The sequence below is a fragment of the Microcaecilia unicolor genome, chromosome 2 (assembly GCF_901765095.1).
Source record: "Microcaecilia unicolor chromosome 2, aMicUni1.1, whole genome shotgun sequence".
NCBI classification, from domain to species: domain Eukaryota; kingdom Metazoa; phylum Chordata; class Amphibia; order Gymnophiona; family Siphonopidae; genus Microcaecilia; species Microcaecilia unicolor.
The window spans coordinates 292,241,773-292,261,476 of NC_044032.1; the positions used below are offsets into that span (position 1 = coordinate 292,241,773).

The 19,704-nt window shown below is 50.4% G+C and overlaps 1 protein-coding gene across 1 annotated transcript in view; it reads right to left on the reverse strand.

Annotated features, from left to right (window-relative positions):
* The window catches only part of WNK3 (WNK lysine deficient protein kinase 3), a 584,725-nt gene that overhangs the window by 187,709 nt on the left and 377,312 nt on the right, over positions 1 to 19,704 (reverse strand). The window contains 1 exon segment of the mRNA XM_030194275.1: positions 13,976 to 14,049. Coding sequence (XP_030050135.1) covers positions 13,976 to 14,049 — 74 coding nt within the window.

Here is a 19,704-nt window from a genome sequence, read left to right on the forward strand (position 1 = left end):
ATGAAGATAGTTTGAAGTTTGCACATGCAAGGACCAAGCAGGTATACTACGAATGTACAAATAAACCAGGTAGACTATTGGCAGCTAAATTAAGGAAAATAGCATCTGATCGGCACATATTAAAAATAAAGGGAGCAGGAGGAGAGGTTCAGCACAAGGCTGCGGGGATAAGGGACTGTTTTGCACAATACTATAAGAACCTGTATCGGGAGGATGCCACTGTACAGACGGCAAAAATAGACGAATACTTGGCTGAAAGGGGTTTGAGGGTCCTGTCTGAATCGCAGAGGGAGGCATTGGATGAGCCGGTGACAGTAGATGAGGTTGTGCAGGTTATTAAAGCACTTCCAGCAGGGAAGGTGCCGGGTCTGGATGGTTTTACAAACGAATTTTATAAGATCTTCGGACCACTCCTGGCACCTTACTTAACTTTGATAGCCAACTCTGTGAGGGAAGGGGCCTCTCTTCCAGCGACGATGATGGAGGCCTGGGTGGCAGTAATTCCCAAGCCTGGTAAGGATAGAACGGAGTGTGCTTCATATCGGCCAATATCAATACTTAATGCCGATGTAAAAATTTTGGCCAAGGTTCTGGCCAACAGGTTGGCGAGGTTGTTGCCTAGCCTGATCCACCCTGACCAGGTAGGGTTCATAGCCAATAGGCAAGCTATGGATAACATCCGGAGAACGGTGGACCTTTTGTATGCCGCCCAGACAAGGGCCAGTCAGGTGGTGTTGTTGGGGCTGGATGCCGAAAAGGCTTTTGACAGGGTCCACTGGGGATTCCTTGATAAAGTCCTGGCCAGGGTGGGGATAGGATCTCAGTACAGAGCCTGGATTGGGTCTTTGTATTCGGCACCGCGTGCGTGTGTGAGGATAAATGGTGGGCACTCGGAGACGTTTATGCTGGGACGAGGTACGAGACAAGGGTGCCCGCTGTCTCCCTTACTTTTTGCGCTGGCAATGGAACCCTTGGCAGAGGCGATTAGGGAGCACCCAGACATAACAGGGGTAAAGGTGGGTGGACAAGAATATAAAGTAGCTTTATTTGCGGATGACGTCCTGTTGTCCCTGACCAACCCCTTAATTTCATTGCCAAATCTAATGAAGGTGATAGGGGAATATGCTGCTATCTCCGGGTATAAACTTAATGCGGGCAAATCTATAGGCATGGCGCTGGGAGTACCCTCAAATATAATGGAATCATTGAAGGCATCCTTTACCTTCAAATGGGAAGAAAGAGCCTTGGGTTATTTGGGGGTCAAGATTTCGCGCAACTTAGATGCTTTGTTTGACGATAACTACCTAGCCCTTAGGAGGGAAATACAGAGGGACCTGGATAGATGGGCATCTATGGGATTATCCTGGTTTGGGCGCATTGCCACGATTAAAATGAATATTTTGCCACGATTGCTGTATCTATTCCAGGTACTGCCTCTGAAGCTGTCCAGGTCCTTCCTGTCCGGGATTCAGGATTCTTTGATCAGGTTCATATGGTGTCACAAGAGACCACGTTTGCCCCGAGCAGTGTTATATAAGAGTAGAAGAGAGGGAGGTCTGGGTGTCCCCAATCTCACCTGGTACTACTGGGCAGCACAAGCCAGAGCGGCAATCGACTGGTTTCGGAAGGAAGAGCATAAAAGATGGGTAGATATTGAGCAAGCCCTGGTTGGATCGCGGGCACTTGGGCAACTCATGTGGTTACCTGGTAGATGTAGAGGAAGGGTGGAAAGATTTCCGCCGACAGTCCAGACTACTTTCTACTACTGGGACTGTATGTTCCCGGAGAGACAGCCGGTTATATCTGGCCTCGCCCCGATTGTGGACAACCACTTATTTGAGCCAGGTATAGGGAATAGTGTCTTTTGTAGATGGGCAGCCTCGGGTGTGGATCTGTTGGGGCAGCTGCACGTGGGAGAGACTGTTTTGCCCTTTGGGAGATTGGTGGAGGATTACGGACTCAGTCTTGCTGACAGATATGCTTACTCGCAGCTCCACCATTTTCTCAAGGGGCCTGTATATGGGGGGTGTTTAAGACGCGATACTCACCCGATGGAGGAGATATGTGTAGATACTAGGCGTACACGGGGATTGATATCTTTTCTTTATGATTATCAAATGAGAGGTGCAAAAACATCTATATTACACAGACAGAGGTGGGAACAAGAGCTAAAACTTACCTTGCCAGAGGCTAGCTGGCGGGCACTTGAGAAACAGATCTGGAAATCTTCAACGGCGGTGGCTTTGCAAGAAAGCGCCGTTAAGGTGTTCTATAGATGGTACTTGACTCCGGCTAGACTACATCATATGAGCGCCCAGATATCCCAAAACTGCTGGCGTAATTGTGGGGAGGTGGGAACAGCGGGGCATATTTGGTGGACTTGCCCAAAAGCGCAAGCCTACTGGAGGGGGGTGCGAGCACGTCTTCAGAAATGGACTGGCAGAGCTGTGCAGTGGCATCCCTCGATCTTCCTCTTGGGGGGACGACCAGAGGGCCTTACGTCAGACCAGTGGCTTCTTGTGCGCGCCTCTCTGAATGCTGCCCGGGTGAACTTAGCGCAAAGTTGGAAATCCTCGCTGGTCCCTCCACTGGCGAGATGGATAACTAAGATCAGATACATTTGTGAAATGGAAAGACTTACAGCTCTGAAGAGAAAAATGTTGCCTAGATGGCAGAGAATTTGGGACCCCTTTTTGAATAGGTGTTTGGAATAACGAGACAACGATTGTATAGGACTGCAGACCGGGAGGACATAATGGAGGGGAGGTGGGAGGGGAATGATTGGGTTAGGGGGGGGGGGTTTAAGAATAATAGACAGGGAAAGTTATTATGTAAAACCAAAAATGTGTGAAGTACATTAAGCTCTAAATAAGATATTGTTATGTGGTTGGTTGAATTGTTTGGTACACAGTTTCTGTTCGGTAACCTACTTGTATTATGCTGCGATGTGTAATGTGTTTGTTGGAATAACAATATTCAATAAAGACTTCTAAAAAATTAAAAAAAAAAAACAAGGGAGGCAGACTGTGGATGCAGGCTTTACCAGTCGCTGCAACATCTACAGTAATGGCCTGTGCAGCATATCTTCCAATCTTTCACTTGCTTGTGTTTAGCCACAGTACCTTCAAACTCATGACTGACATCGTCCACAGGAGAAGGAAATTGGTTTGTCAATAAATTTTACTACAATCAACTTCTGGAGATTTGCCTGTTTGATTGGCCTACATCCCCTCCCTACTACTCTGGGTGACTATTTTGTTCATAGGGAATCCTTGTTTTGGTTGGCATCAGGAGAGTTCCACTGGGTCTAAACAACATCCCTGACGTCCTGGTGCATGGGGAAAAAATCTGGAGGGCTTCCTAATGCCCTTCAAGAGAGGACCTACAGACTGCACAGCTGCATATCAGACCTCTGAATTAGCAGCTCCAACCATCCCATGGGTGGCACAGTACTTACATGTGCCCACAGGATCCCGGTCCTGCTTTTCAATTGCAATTTTTCAATCACTCTGAAGTTATGGCTGCTGCAACCACATGAAGACACCAGCAGGAACACCTAGACTCTCCCCACCCCAAACAGAGACAAGCAGAACCAACAAAGGGAAAGGAAGGAAGGGAGCTGCACGGTAACAGCCAGCCATGCGTGTGTTCTCTGACCTTTGAATACATATGTACATACAACACACACGCCCCCCCCCCCCCCCCCCCCGGGTCCCCCATCCCCCAGGATCGCAAGTACCTTGGCTGGCAGGGATCCCTCTGCCACTTTGCCTGCCCCTGCGGCTGCTTTTCTCTCACGTTGCGCATGCTCGGTTTCAATATATATATATATATATATATATATATATATATATATATGGTTGCAGCAGCCATATATATATAAATATATATATATATTTTTTTTTAAGTGGCAGACCCTGAAGACACTCGAGACTGTTTGTCTGTGCTAAACAGAGAAGAACAGCTGAGGCACAGAGCTCTCTACACAGGGGAAATTAGGGGGGAAGGGTTTGAAGGATCTGGCCCCAGGACTAAGGAGACCCCCCCATGGGCCTCCATCCTAGACCAGAAAGAGGTCAAAATTTCTACCTAATCTCCTTGCATTGTTTTTTTTTTTTTTGTTTTTTTTTTTAACTCCCACAAAACAAAACCTCTAGGACCTAACAAAAGGACTGCACAGGGTTACCCATGTCTAGCACCTGCTGCAGACTGAGGAAGACCGACTTTCAGGGGGGGTCTCACTTATAGGCTTATTTGAAAATCAGTGCTCCTGTCTCCAATCCATCTGCTGGTGTGAGTGCATAACCCATCAGTCTGTGCTGGTCTGGAGAGAAAGTATGGAATGCCTAGCTAGTATCTTGACTAAACCCTTACAAGCCACTAGTGACTCCGTTCCATCACTTCATCTCTTACTCTCCCCACCTAGTTGCTTACTGCTGTTGCCTCTTCACTGCCGCCCAGCTTCCCCCCTCTTGCTGCCATCCTTTTCCTTCTCCACAACCTTGGTCAGGCAGCCTCTCTCTTTTCTAACTTCTGGTCACCTCTACTTTGATTCCAGCTACTGGCTGCCTCCTCTTCCTAACTACAAAAGGAGCCAAAGAACAGACAATTCACCAGCATTCCAACAAAAGAAACCAAGAAGCAGGTGGAAGCTATGTAACATTAGTTTGTTTTGTTACATTTGTACCCCGCGCTTTCCCACTCATGGCAGGCTCAATGCGGCTTACATGGGGCAATGGAGGGTTAAGTGACTTGCCTAGAGTCACAAGGAGCTGCCTGTGCCTGAAGTGGGAATCGAACTCAGTTCCCCAGGACCAAAGTCCACCACCCTAACCACTAGGCCACTCCTCCACTCTTAAAGATAAACTTTGAAATGGACTCAGAAAGATGGGGATTCATAAAAAATGATTATCTATATAACATGCAAACTAGTATCTGAAAGTGAATGCCAGCCATTCAAATCATTTAAAAATGTGTAATATTGTGGAAGCCTGGTAGGAACAAATAGTCATGGCACAGAAACAAAGCTGACCTGTAGTAAGACAAATGAGCAAAATTATTTTAAAACTGTGTTTAAGTAAAAGTTATCTTTGACATACTGATAATTAAAACCCATGTGAGCCAGACATCTATTTCATCTTGGAGACTTTTAACAACATGTAATAATGTGTTATGTAATAATAGAGTAACCTATTCTCTGTAAGCTACAAGGGAGCATACACATAGGAGTCATAGACACGTCACCAGTAATGCATGCAACTTACAGAATACTATCAGTTGCATGCGTTGGATGGTGCACTTAGGCATGCCAACTAATACCAATTACTGATATGACATGTTGGTGCTCCAAAGTAGCTTTGAGCTAGTATTTTATATCAGCTTAGGCACACCCAGCAGCAGTTACAGAATTGGTGTTAAGAGTACCCAATTGCAGCACATCTTGGCGACAATTTATTGAATTGCCCCTTAGTATATGCCGCAGAAAAGAGCATCTGTTTATGAATCCTGTTTTCTCCGAGGACAAGCAAGCTGCTTGTTCTCACATGTGGGTGATGTCCATGGCAGCCCAAGGTCCGGAAAATCTTGCTAGCAACAAAGGCTGCTAGAACCTTTGAGCGCGCGGGTGATGTCCATGGCAGCCCAAGGTCCAGAAAATCTTGCTAGCAACAAAGGCTACCAGAACCTTTGAGCACGCGGGTGCGCACACAGCGCATGCGTGGACATCTTCCCGCTCGTTGAAAGAAGAGTCCCGCTTCAGTCTTCTTTTTTCTGCGGTTAGGAGCGGCTGTTTTCGCAGTTGCTCTGTTGCCCCAGAGAAGAAGAGCCTTCGTTTCGGCGGTTTTCTTCGCCGATTTCCTTCGTTTTCATTCATTTTTCGTTCATGTTGGCTCGCGTTTGAGCTGTGCCTTGGTTTAAAAAAAAAAAAAGTAAAACTTTCCTTTAATTCTTAGTTTTGTCCTAATAAGTTTCCTTTCATTGCATGTGCAGCCTTTTTGGTCGCCCGTACGGGTTTTTCCCCTTTTTGTGCCCTTCTTTTGGCACCATCGTGAGTTTTGATTTCGCCGCCACTATTTTTCCGTCGATGACATCGAGGATCGCCAGCGGCTTCAAGAAGTGCACTCGGTGCAACTGGGCAATCTCAGGTACCGACCCTCACGCGTGGTGTATCCAGTGCCTTGGGGCTGAGAATCGCCCCGACGCATGTAAGTTGTGTCTTAGCCTTAAAAAGTGGACACAGGCGTCGAGACAAGCTCAACGGGAACGTCTGTTTGGAGCTTTGCCCGGTACTTTGGCGTCGACAGCGGTACCGAGATCGGCGGTGGTGTCAATGTCGGCACTGGAGACTGTATCGAAGTCAGGAGCGCAAGTAATGGCTGCCCAGAGACCATCACACACTGGCAGCAGAGAGGCATCGAGTGGGTTTCCACCTGACTCGAGGGCTCCTGCGCTGCAGGCCCATCAGGACCGGCCTCTTTCGGACCAGACCCCGATGAGGCGTGTGGATTCCACGTCCTCCTCATCGGCACTGAGGGGTACCAGTGACGTGCCTCGAGCGAAGATGAAGAAGCACCGTCATCGGTCCCCTTTCTCGTCATGGTACCGAGAGCTCCGGGGCGTCGAGGGATTCGGCACCCGTGAAGAGTCGACGCCGGGAGGACTGCTCACCCTCCATACAAGAGGTGTCGATGCGCAGGTCTCCGGACAGCCCGGTACAGCCTCCTCGGCAGATTCTGGCTTCGACTCCTGCACCGATCCCACAGCCTTTCTCAACAGACACTCTTGACGAGCGCCTCCGAGCCATTCTTCCAGGGCTCCTGGAAGGGCTGCTGCGACCGCCTGTTCCGGTACCGGGGGTGCTTGCACCTACGGTACTGTCGATAGATGAGGCGGCTGGCTCCCCACCTGTGGTGAGGTCTTCGACGTTGGTGCCGCTTGCGGCATCGGCCTCAGCTGCCACCCAAGTTGACTCCCCATCGACATCGATGGAGGGAGCTTCATCGCCGCTGACATGGGAGTCAACTTCTTGGGGACATAGCTCTTTGAAGAATCTTTCCTGGAAGCAAGCAAGACTCAGGAGACACCCTCAGAAAGACCCAAGGAGGTGAAATCTACGCTCTCAACATCCAGGCCATGAGAGCCAGAGACTGGAGGTTGGGATGCAGAAGTGCCCACTTGTTCTGAGTGATGAGGGTTGGAAAACACTCCAATCTCCATGGTTCTTCGGAGGACAAATCCAGAAGAAGAGGGAACCAAATCTGAGAAGGCCAAAAGGGCGCAATCAGAATCATAGTTCCGCGGTCTTGCTGCAGTTTCAGCAAAGTCTTCCCCACTAGAGATATGGGAGAATACGCATACAGAAGCTCCGACCCCCAATGTAGGAGAAAGGCATCCGAGGCTAGCCTGTCGTAGGCCTGAAGTCTGGAACAGAACTGAGGGACCTTGTGATTGATCTGAGTGGCAAAAAGATCCACCGAGGGGGTGCCCCACGCTTGGAAGATCTAGCGGACAACTGTCCTGTTGAGAGACCACTCGTGAGGTTGCATTATCCTGCTCAACCTGTTGGCCAGACTGTTGTTTACGCCTGCCAGATACGTGGCCTGGAGAAACATGCCATGACGGCGGGCCCAAAACCACATCTGGACGACTTCCCGACACAGGGGGCGAGATCCGGTGCCCCCATGCTTGTTGACCTGTCTGAATTTGGATAATTTGATTGGACAGCCGATCTCTGAAAGCTTTTAGAGCGTTCCAGATCGCTCGCAATTCCAGGAGATTGATCTGAAGACCTGATTCCTGAAGGGACCAAGCTCCCTCAGTATGAAGCCCATCTACATGAGCTCCCCACCCTAGGAGAGATGCATCCGTAGTCAGCACTTTTTGAGGCTGAGGAATGTGGAAGGGAAGTCTTAAGGTCAAATTGGATCGAATCGTCCACCAGATCAGGGAGTTGTGAAAAGCGGTGGACAACAGGATTGCATCTTGTAGATCCCCTGTAGCTTGCTACCACTGGGAAGCTAGGGTCCACTGAGCAGACCTCATGTGGAAGTGTGCCATGGGAGTCACATGAACTGTGGAGGTCATATGGCCCAGAAGTCTCAACATCTGCCGAGCTGTGATCTGCTGAGACGCTCTGGCCAAGGAAACCAGGGAGAGAATGCTGTCCGCTCTCGCCTTGGGAGGATAGGCCTGAGCTGTCTGAGAGTCCAACAGAGCTCCTATGAATTCTAGTTGTTGAACTGGAAGAAGGTGGGACTTTGGGTAATTTATCACAAACCCCCAGAAGCTCCAGGAATTGAATAGTCATCTGCCATGGACTGTAGAGCTCCTGCCTCCGAGGTGTTCTTCACCAGCCAATCATCGAGATAAGGGAACACATGCACTCCCAGCCTGCGTAGCGACGCTGCTACGACCGCCAGGCATTTTGTGAACACCCGGGGCGCAGAGGCGAGCCCAAAGGGCAGTACAAAATACTAAAAGTGCTGTGTTCCCAGACGGAATCCAAGATACTGCGTGTGAGCTGGCAGTATCGGGATGTGTGTATAAGCATCCTTCAAGTCCAGGGAGCACAGCCAGTCGTTTTTCTGAATCATGGGAAGAAGGGTGCCCAGGGAAAACATCCTGAGCTTTTCTCGAATCAGATATTTGTTCAGGGCCCTTAGGTCTAGGATGGGACACATCCCCCGTTTTCTTTTGCACAAGGAAGTACCTGGAATAGAATCCCAGACCTTCTTGCCCCGGTGGGGAGTTCCTCTGCAAGGACCTGCCTTTGTTGGAAGCTGAAGGACTGAGCTTCCGGTGGGCAATTTGGAGGTTTGGAGATCAAATTGAGGGAGTATCCCCGGCAGACTATTTGAAGAACCCACCGATCGGAGGTTACAAGAGGCCACCTTTGGTGAAAAAATGTTAACCTCCCCCCGACCGGTAGATCGTCCGGCACGGACACTTTGATTGCGGCTATGCTCGCCTGGAGCCAGTCAAAAGCCCGTCCCTTGCTTTTGCTGGGGCGCTGCAGGGGCCTGTCGAGGCGCAAGCTGCTGATGTGAACGAGCGCACTGGGGTTGAGCCTGAGCAGGCTGGCGAGGTGGATTGTACCTACGCTTATTGTAAGCATAGGGAGCATTCCTCCTGTCCCCGTAAAAACGTCTACCTGATGAGGTAGATGCTGAAGGCGCCCGGTGGGAGAGTTTGTCGAATGCGGTTTCCCGCTGGTGGAGCTGCTCTACCACCTGTTCGACTTTCTCGCCGAAAATATTATCCCCCCGGCAAGGAGCACCCGCAAGCCGCTGCTGGACTCGATTGTCTAGGTCAGAGGCACGCAGCCACGAGAGTCTGCGCATCACTATACCCTGAGCAGCGGCTCTGGACGCCACATCAAAAGAGTCGTAAGCACCCCTGGACAGGAATTTATGACACGCCTTCAGCTGCCTGACCACCTCCTGGAAAGGCGTAGCCTGCTCCGAAAGGAGCTGATCGACCAGGTCCGCCAGTTGCTTCACATTATTCCACAAGTGAATGTTCGTGTAGAGCTGGTAGGACTGGATTTTGGAGATGAGCATAGCTGACTGGTAGGCCTTCCTCCCAAAAGAGTCCAAAGTCCGAGCCTCCTGTCCCGGGGGCGCCGAAGCGAAATCTCTCATACTTTTGGCTCTCTTGAGAGCAGAATCCAGAACCCCCGAGTCATGAGGCAACTAGGCCTTTACCAACTCTGGGTCCCCATGAATCCTATACTGGGACTCAACCTTCTTAGGAATGGTGGGGTTAGATAGTGGTTGCATCCAATTCCTCAACAGTGTCTGCTTAAGGAGATTATGTATAGGAACGGTGGATGACTCCTTAGGTGGCGAAGGATAGTCCAGGACCTTGAACATCTCAGCCCTGGGCTCATCCTCAGTTACCACCAGGAAGGGAATGGCCGTAGACATTTCCTGGACAAAGGACGAGAAAGACAAACTCTCCGGGAGAGAAAGCTTTCTCTCCGGCGAAGGAGTAGGATCAGAGGTGTGATAAACACAGTGACTGCCCTACCTTAAGGAGGCCGCCAGAGGGCGCTCTCCTACCGAAAGTCTGGAAAATGCCCTGATCTGGTCACTAGAGGGAGATAAATAGGTGTACACCAGTGTAATGACTGGAAGGGACAGCTAGGGGGTGCTCAAGGTATAGGACCTTTCCTTCCCTGAAGAGGCCACCAGGGGGAACTCTCAGAATAGGAGATGGAAAGTTGGAGAGTGTTCTGGGCCTGGACCTTTCTGGAACCAGGGGGAGGGGCCTAAAGAGGTGGGGAGGATAATTAGTCACCCTATAAAGAGTACCCTCCAAGACAAGAGAGAGGAGATGGGGGACTTTAAGCCAGCAGGAGAGGGGGGACCTGGAATAAATGGAGCCTGAGGTCAGAGGGAGAAAGTGAAGGAAGAGACCTGCTGGAGAACTCCTGGAAGTGGAGAGAGACGGTTCCCTCAAAAACCCAGGAGGTACTTACCTGACTGGGGACATGTTATTAATGACACTGTGTATTATGTGAAGTTGACTAACAGCCATGGGGTGGAGGATAGGTCTGTAGAGTTAGAGTGAAGGAAGTCCTATCCAGGGGTGGTGGCTGTTTTATACTGAGGCCCAGGTCTCCCAAATAAGTGGGCTCAGTGGAGCAGAAACAAGTTGAAGGATAAGCTTGACAGAACTTGTTTCCCACAAGACTGGAACTAATAAAGTGGATTTGCATTCAATGTAGAGTGAATTTGCATATTTGTGAAAGCAGAGGAACCAGGGCTATATTCCCCAAAGATGGTATCAAGGGGCCCTGCCGGAGTACCAAATGTGTGACCGGTTACTAGAGGGTATAGCAGGGATGGATTCAGAGAGGCGGTGATAACTGGGGGAACAGTCACCCTGAGTGAAGGAGGAGCCCCAGTCCTTGAGGCTAGGTGTACAAGCAGCCATAGAGTCCTGTTGGAGTCCTTCTCTGAAAGCCAAGTGCTGGTAAGCCCTGGTGGAGAGACTGTGAGTCTGGACGGGAGTCACAAGACGGCGCTCAGCACACACCAGCACCCCTGGGGGTTTACAAATGGCACTTTCCCAGATGGGACCTATTGTTGAATAGCCACCTGAAGACAAGGATATCAGAGGATCCTTGCTTCCCTTGGCAAGTGGAATACGGCTGTTTGCAAGCTGAAGACAAGGGAGGAGCAGAGGGCTTTTTGGACCAAGGCAGTAATTGTATCCCCAGTAAAAGGCCAACTGAGTACAGGCCAGTTCTGGGAAGCCTTGACAGAGTGGGAAGTCGTCAATCTCCAGAGTAGGCTAGGTGTACAAGCAGCCATAGAGGAGACCTGTTGGAGTCCTTCTCTGAAAGCCAAGTGCTGGTAAGCACACATGAGCACTCCTGGGGGTTTACAGAGGGAAGGCCACAAGACTCCTCAGAAAAATACCTTGGGTCCTCCTCTGCCTCTCACGAGGCCTCCTCTTCGGTATCGGACAGGAGTTCCCTGACTGCAGTCCGAAGCCGAGCCCGTCTCCAAGCCGAGGAGCTATGTCCTTGATGGTGATGCCAAGAAGTTGACTTCCATGCTGGCAGCGATGAAGCTCCCTCCATCAATGTCGAGTCAACCCGGGTGGCAGCCGAGGCCGCAGGCGGCACCGACGTTGAGGGCCTCACCACAGGCGGTCGCAGCAGCATTTCCAGGATCCTTGAAAGAATGGCATTGAGGCGCTCGTCAAGAGTGACTGTCAAGAAAAGCTGTGGCGTCGGTACAGGAGTCGAGGCTAGAATCTGCTGAGGAGGAGGCGGTACCGGGCTGTCCGGAGACCGGCGCATCGACACCTCTTGTATAGAGGGTGAGCGGTCCTCCCGGCGTCGACGTTTCACGGGGGCTGATTCCCTCAACGCCCTGGAGCTCTTGGTACCGTGAAGAGAAAGGGACCGATGACTGTGCTTCTTTGCCTTCGCTCGAGGTACATCACTGGTACCCCTCGGTACCGACGAGGAGGACATAGAATCCACACGCCTCATCGGGGTCGGGTCCGAAAGAGGTTGGTCCCGATGGGCCTGTACCACAGGAGCCCTCAAGGGAGGTGGAGACCCACTCGATGGTTCACTGCTGCCAGCATGTGATGGTCTCTGGATAGCCATTACCTGCGCTCCCGAGGTTGATGCACTCTCCAGTGCCGACATCGACACCGCCGACCTTCGGTACCGCTGTCGACGCCGAAGTACCGGGCAAAGCTCCAAATAGGCATTCCCATTGAGCTTGTCTCGACGCCTGTGTCTGCTTTTTAAGGCTAAGACACAACTTACATGCGTCTGGGCGATGATCGGGTTCAAGGCACTGGATACACCACGCGTGAGGGTCGGTGCCTGAGATTGCCCGGTTGCACCAAGTGCACTTCTTGAAGCCGGTGGGCGAGCCTCGATGTCATCGATGGAAAAATAGCGGCGGCGAAATCAAAATTCGCGATGGTGCCAAAGGAAGGGCAAAAAAAGGGAGAAAACCCGTACGGGCGGCCAAGACGATGTAAGGAAACTTGAGGGCAAAAACTAAAGAAACTAAGGGAAAACACTTTTTTTTTTTTTTTTTTTTAGAAAAACTAAACAGCTCGTGCACGAACACGACGAAGAAGAAAAAAATCGGCAAAAAGCCGACTAAAACGAAGGCTCTTCTTTTCTGGGGCACAGAACCGCCGTAAACAGCCGCTCTTGACCGCGGAAAAAAGAAGACTGAAGCGGGACTCTCGCGCGACAGGCGGGAACATGGCCACGCACCCAAAGGCTTTAGCAACTTTTGTTGCTAGGAAGACTTTCCGGGCCTGGGGCTGCCGTGGACGTCACCCATATGTGAGAACAAGCAGCCTGCTTGTCCTTGGAGAATCAGCACTATCTACACTGTTCAGTTAGAGATAATCTGTTAAGTCTGGTCTGATCAATAAACCGGCCAAAAGGTAACTAGGTAAGTTATCCAGTTAATTTTAACCAGGTATATTCAAAACCCCCTACTTCACTAGTTACGTCTTTAAAAATCTGGCTTAAGATAACTGGATAGCCCCTTTGATTTTAGGAAAGAATTTGTCTCTTCATCCAGTTTCTGAAATGTAGCACCCAAAAGAAGTGATTAAAGGTGTATATGACAGCATAGGCAATCGAATATTTTTTGGATTCCAGGGATCTGTGTGTACTTATTTCATCACTTATTATATTGTTTTACTCTAACTCCTTCTACAGAGGGTTAAATCTTACTTCACTGAAATAAGTTTAAGAAAGTCTAGAACATGGTGATGAAACTCCTAGACGATGGCTATTTTACAGCTCATGTGACACCAGTGACGGAGCAGCACTAGTTTCTGGAGGCTTTTAGAATTAAATATAAAACCTTCCTTCACTGCACCCTCCTCGCTGGTCTCCCTGCTTCTCTGTCTGATGCCCTTTGATGGACTATGTTCCATGCATAGCAGTTTGCTAGCTATTTCATGTCCCACTTTGATGAGGCTTAAAACCACATGCCACACTGCTTTTTATCAGCTTGTCACTCAATATATGAAACGGTCTCCCTTTTGATCTGCATCTTGAATCCTCCTACATTAAATTTAAAGTTGGCTTAGAAACCATTTCTCAGGTTCTTCCTTCTTCCTGAGCTCAGCAGAGTCCTGGAGGCAGAAGTTCTGAGGTCATGACTGATGTCTGCCTCAATATGAATACTTTTAGTTGCTCATCTGTCCGAGTTGACTCTTCTTCCTCATTCTTACCCAACTTTAGCTCCCTTTTCTATGGGCATCTGCCCTTAATTATTGCACACTGCTTTTAATTCCTTGGATATTAGGCAATAAGAACAAGTTTGATAAAAATACTATATTCAGAATGCACTGTAGACACATAGCATAGTATGTACAACATATATACTCACAACACACACACTTAAGTGCTTTTTCTCAGACACTGGACAAATGGAAAACCCCAAGAATACTCAGTCACAAACTGATGGGCACTCACCCTTGGACTGAATCCTGTTTCTGGATGGCTGATTGTTGTTCAGACATCAAGGACTGGGGTACAGACTGCGTACTCTACAGGAAGATAAATGCAAGGTATAACATTAAGAAAACAAAACAGAATCAGCAACAGCAGTAAGTATGACAATTTGAGGCAAATAGTCAATTGTACTGGAATTAGAACTCAAAAAATTAGGATGACTAAGAAAGAAGCATTTTATTTTCTCCATGGACAATCAGAAGGCTTCAGCATACACATAGGGTGTCACCTGATGGTGCCTCATAACAGACTTTGCTCTCTAAGAGCCCAGAAACATCTGTTTTGCCATTTTTTATTGAAGACAAATCAAGGCAAATATATCCAACAACTGGGTAAGTAACAAGTCAAATACCAGAACACACGTCAAAAACCAAAAGAAATATAGTCCAAACTGTGAACAAGTCTCCCCCCCTATCTTCCCCCTCCCTCCCTCCCTAACCAGAACCCCATTGCCTATGACATAAAACTGAAACATTTTTCTCTTTTTTTTCTTGATTTCCCTTTCCCCTTCTCTTCTCTCCCCTTCCCTCCTTTGTGTAGGTGATAAGAACAACAGAGAATAATCTGGTTGGTAGAAGACAATCACCAAACCTATAGGCTATGAATACAAATACAGCAACATCAAACAAGAAATCTAAGAGTTGAGGTAAGGGCAAGGAGTCCCCCAGGTTTCAACAGTTATCACTACCAAGACATATAAAACAAAAGAAGTCAGCATCCAAAAATATGAGAGTACAGAATGTGTGGGGTGTTCAAGGGAATACAGATACACAAAATACCTCAGCATCTCCAGCTCTTCCTAGTATGAAGACTGGTAGTAGTGAGATGTGGTAAAATTATGTATCATACCTGATAATTTTCTTTCCATTAATCATAGCGGATCAATCCATAGACTGGTGGTTGTGTCCATCTTACCAGCAGGTGAAGATAGAGAGCAATCTTTTGCCTCTCTATATGTGGTCATGTGCTACCAGGAAATCCTCAGTATAATCGATATCAAAGCTCCATCCGCAGGAATCACCAAACATAGAGAATTACACCCACAAAGGGACACTCCGCCATCCAACCACCACCGAAGCGGGGGGGCACCCACACCCGCCGACGCGGGGGGAACTGGCATATCCTGCTACCGCAACCGCGGGAGGAGCTGGCTTAACCCATCACCGCCAAAGCGAAAGGGAAACAAAGCTATCCTACTGGCGCACAAAGCGGGAGGGAGCACTGGCATAATTTAGTTATGAATCCAACCACCGTCGAAACGGAGGGAAAAAAGCAGCAGATCACTAACACAAAATCGTCCCAACTCCAGGGAAATCCAAGTGGAAGAACTTGAACACGAAGTCCTCCTGAACAGGAACTGAAGTCTAAACTTGAACCTGAAATATAACTGAACTAGAACAAACAGTACAGATATCTGGGAGAGACTATGGATTGATCTGCTATGATTAATGGAAAGAAAATTATCAGGTATGATACATAATTTTACCTTCCATATCATCAAGCAGATCAATCCATAGACTGGTGGGATGTACCCATGCAGTACTCACCCAGGGCGGGACATGGAAATCCCAGAACGCAACACTGAAGCTCCAAACTGGGCCTTGGCCCGTGCTGCCACGTCCAAGCGATAATGCCGTGAGAAGGTATGAGCAGACGCCCAAGTTGCCGATCTGCAAATCTCCTCCAAGGAAACTGACCTGGACTCTGCCATCGAAGCCGCCTGTGCTCTAGTAGAATGAGCCTTCAGCTGGATAGGCGGCACCTTCCCTGCGGCCCCATAAGCAGCCGCAATCGTTTCCTTGACCCATCATGCCACGGTAGGTTTAGATGCCTGCAGACCCCTACGGGGGCCCACGAACAGCACGAAGAGGTTATCCGACTTCCGGAAATTGTTGGTCACTTCCAAGTATCTGATAACTCGTCTAACATCCAGGCATCTGAGAGCACGATACTCCTCTGGATAATCCTCCCTAAGGAAGGAGGGTAGACAAAGCTGCTGATTCACATGGAAGCGAGAAACAATCTTGGGCAGGAAGGAAGGCACTGGGCGAATAGACATTCCTGCCTCCGTGAACCGCAGGAATGGCTCTCTACACGAGCACGCCTGGAGCTCGGAACCCTCCTGGCTGAAGCGATTGCCAACAAAAAGACCGCTTTCAACGTCAGGTCCCTCAGAGACAGCCACGACAATGGCTCAAAGGGTGGCTTCTGCAAGGCCCGCAGCACCAGATTAAGATTCCACATAGGCACTATCGAGTGCAGAGGAGGGCGTAGGTGATTAACCCTTTTGAGAAAACGCACCACATCTGGCTGAGAAGCCAGGGAAGCACCCTTCAGGCGACTCCTGAAGCAAGCTAGAGCCGCTACCTGGACCTTAAGAGAGCTGAGCGACATTTGTGCCCTGCGCTTTCCCACTCATGGCAGGCTCAATGTGGCTTACATGGGGCAATGGAGGGTTAAGTGACTTGCCCAGAGTCACAAGGAGCTGCCTGTGCCTGAAGTGGGAATCAAACTCAGTTCCTCAGTTCCCCAGGACCAAAGACCACCACCCTAACCACTAGGCCACTAGAAGTAGAGCGCTTCCGTGCTCTCAGCATAGTGGCGATGACCTTGTCCGAGAAGCCCTTCCTCTTCAGCCACTTCCACTCAAGAGCCAGGCCGTAATACCAAAGGGGGAGAGATCCTCCATCACCACGGGACCCTGATGTAAGAGGCCCCGCTCCGCTGGAAGCCGCAGAAGACTGACCACGGAAAGCCGGTTCGCATACCAAAGGCGTCTGGCCAGTCTGGACCCACCAGGACCACCCGGCCTGGGTGTTTCGCCACCCGGCCGAGAATTCTGCCCAGCATAGGCCAAGGCGGGAACACGTAGAGAAGCTCCTGCACCGGCCACTGCTGGAGAAGAGTATCGACCCCCCCCCCCAGAGCTCGAGGGTCCCGTCCTCTGCTGAAGAACCGCGACACTTGGCAATTGGCCGAGGTCGCCATCAGATCCAAGGTCGGCATGTCCCAGCGCTTCGTAATCTCCGAGAACACCCGGGCAGACAGCTGCTACTCTCCGGGATCCAAGGTATGGCGACTGAGAAAGTCTGCCTTGACATTCAGGACTCCCGCAATGTGAGCCGCCGACAGCTGGTCCAGATTCGCCTCTGCCCACTGGTATAACTTCATGGCCTCCCTGGCTAGGGGGGCACTCCTGGTACCTCCCTGGCGATTGACATAGGCCACGGCCGTGGCACTGTCTGACAGGATTCGAACCAGCTACAGTATCAGTACCTGAAGAAACGCTGGAAGCGCCAACCGAATGGCCCGAAGTTCCAAGAGGTGAATGGACCACTTCACCTCCGCCGGCGACCATATCCCCTGCTCTGTCCTTCCCAGGCAGTGGGCTCCCCAGCCCGTCAAGCAGGCATCCGTCGTTAACAACAATCCACTCCGGGGATGTGAGAGGCATAAAGGCTGACTTATCTGACCTCAGCCACCAACTTAGCGCCCTTCTCACGGCCGGGTTCAGGGGAAGGCGAACTGCGTAATCCTCTGAAACCGGAGTCCAGCGCCGCAGCAGAGAGTGCTGTAGTGGTCTCATATGGGCCCTGGCCCAGGGCACAACCTCCATCGTGGCCGTCATGGAGCCCAACAGTTGCACATAATCCCAAGCCCGAGAAGCTGAGGAGGCTAGGAACCGGCCCACCTGGGCCTGAAGCTTGAGGCTCCGGTTGTCCGGCAGGAACACTCTGCCCACTTGGGTGTCAAACCGAACACCCAGATACTCCAGGGACTGAGACGGGCACAGCCGACTTTTCTCCCGGTTGAGGAGTGGAGGAGTGGTCTAGTGGGTAGGGTGGTGAACTTTGGTCCTGGGGAACTGAGAAACTGAGTTCGATTCCCGGCACAGGCAGCTCCTTGTGACTCTGGGCAACCCTCCATTGCCTGCCGCATTGAGCCTGCCATGAGTGGGAAAGCGCGGGGTACAAATGTAACAAAAATAAAAATAAATGATCCATCCCAGGGAGCTCAGAAGAGCATTGACCCTGTCCGTCGCTCTCCCACACTCCGCAAAGGAGGGAGCGCGAATCAGCCAGTCGTCCAGGTAGGGATGGACTTGCACTCCTTCCTTGTGGAGATAAGCCACAATGATCACCATCACCAAGGCGGAGCAAGTTGTCCAGAGTCTGCTGAACTGCTGCCACTTTGAGGGGAGACTTGCAGGGAGAGTTCACGAACCCGTCTCTCAGGGGCCGGCAGAACTCCAACTTGTAGCCGTCTCTGATAACTTCTAGAAGCCAAGTGTCTGAAGTTACCCTGGTCCACTCGCCCAGAAAAAAGGAAAGCCTTCCTCCTATCTGCTCTGGGCCATGGACCAGGGCCCCGTCTCGAGGAATGCGCCTTAAACGCTTCAGGCGGAGAGCGACCTGAAATCAGATAAGCAGAAAAAATAACTTCCTTGAGCCAACGGGCTATAGTGGCCTTAGACGCCGGGCCTCCACGCCGAGGAACTGACAACAAGACAAAAAGGTGATCATTTGACATCTGTAGATACTGCAACAGCGCCCTACGGACATCCAGATGATGTAACTGCCCAAAGGAGTCCGGGAACTCTTCCCTAGAAAAGGAAGGAAGAAAAATGGGCTGGTTCAGGTAAAACGCTGAAACCACTTTAGGCAGGAAGGAAGGCACTGTATGTACCGTTACTCCGGACTCCGAGAATTGCAGAAAAGGGTCCCGACAGGACAGCGCCTGCATCTCAGACACGCGTCTAGCCGATGTAATGGCCACCAAAAAGACTGTCTTGAGAGTCACATCCTTCTCCGAAGCTCGTTTAAGCAGCTCGAAGGGCGAACACTGAAGAGCCTTCAACACCAGCCCCAGGTTCCAGGCCGGACAGGGCAATCGGACGGGCGGACAGAGCCTAAGCACCCATCTGAGAAATCGGGCAATGTCCGGATGAGCAGCAAGGGACAAGCCAGCGACTTTCCCTCGATAGCATGATAATGCTGCCACTTGCACCCGCAGGGAATTGTAAGCCAGGCCTTTCTGTAAGCCCTCCTGCAAAAAGTCCAGCACTGTCGAGACTGTAGCCCGTGTGGGAGTGATCGCCTTTGAAACACCCCACGCCTCAAATTTGCGCCAGATCCGAGCATAATCTGCGGAGGTGGACCGCTTGCGGGCCTGCAAGACAGTGGAGATGATCTTGTTAGAGTAGCCCTTGTCTCTCAATTGCACCCTCTCAATAGCCAGGCCGTAAGACCAAATTGGCAGGGATCCTCCATAGACACCGGACCCTGAATCAAACAGGTTCGGCACCAGGGGCAAATGCCCTGGAGCGTCCACCAACATCCGGCGGAGATCCGCATACCACGGACGCCTTGGCCAATCTGGAGCGATGAGAATCACCAGACCTCAGTGCTGTCGAATCCGTAGTAGGACTTGCCCTATAAAGGGCCAAGGAGGGAACACATACAGGAGCTCCGAGGGCCAGGGTTGAGCTACAGCATCCAACCCCGCCGAGTGAGGATCTCTCCTTCTGCTGAAAAAGCGAGGTACTTTGGCGTTTGCACTTGATGCCATTAGATCCATTCTGGGAGTTCCCCATTTGGCACAAATCTGAAGAAAAACTTCTTCTGCCAGTTCCCATTCCGCCGGGTCGATTTGATGCCTGCTGAGAAAATCGGCTTGCACGTTGCTCTGAT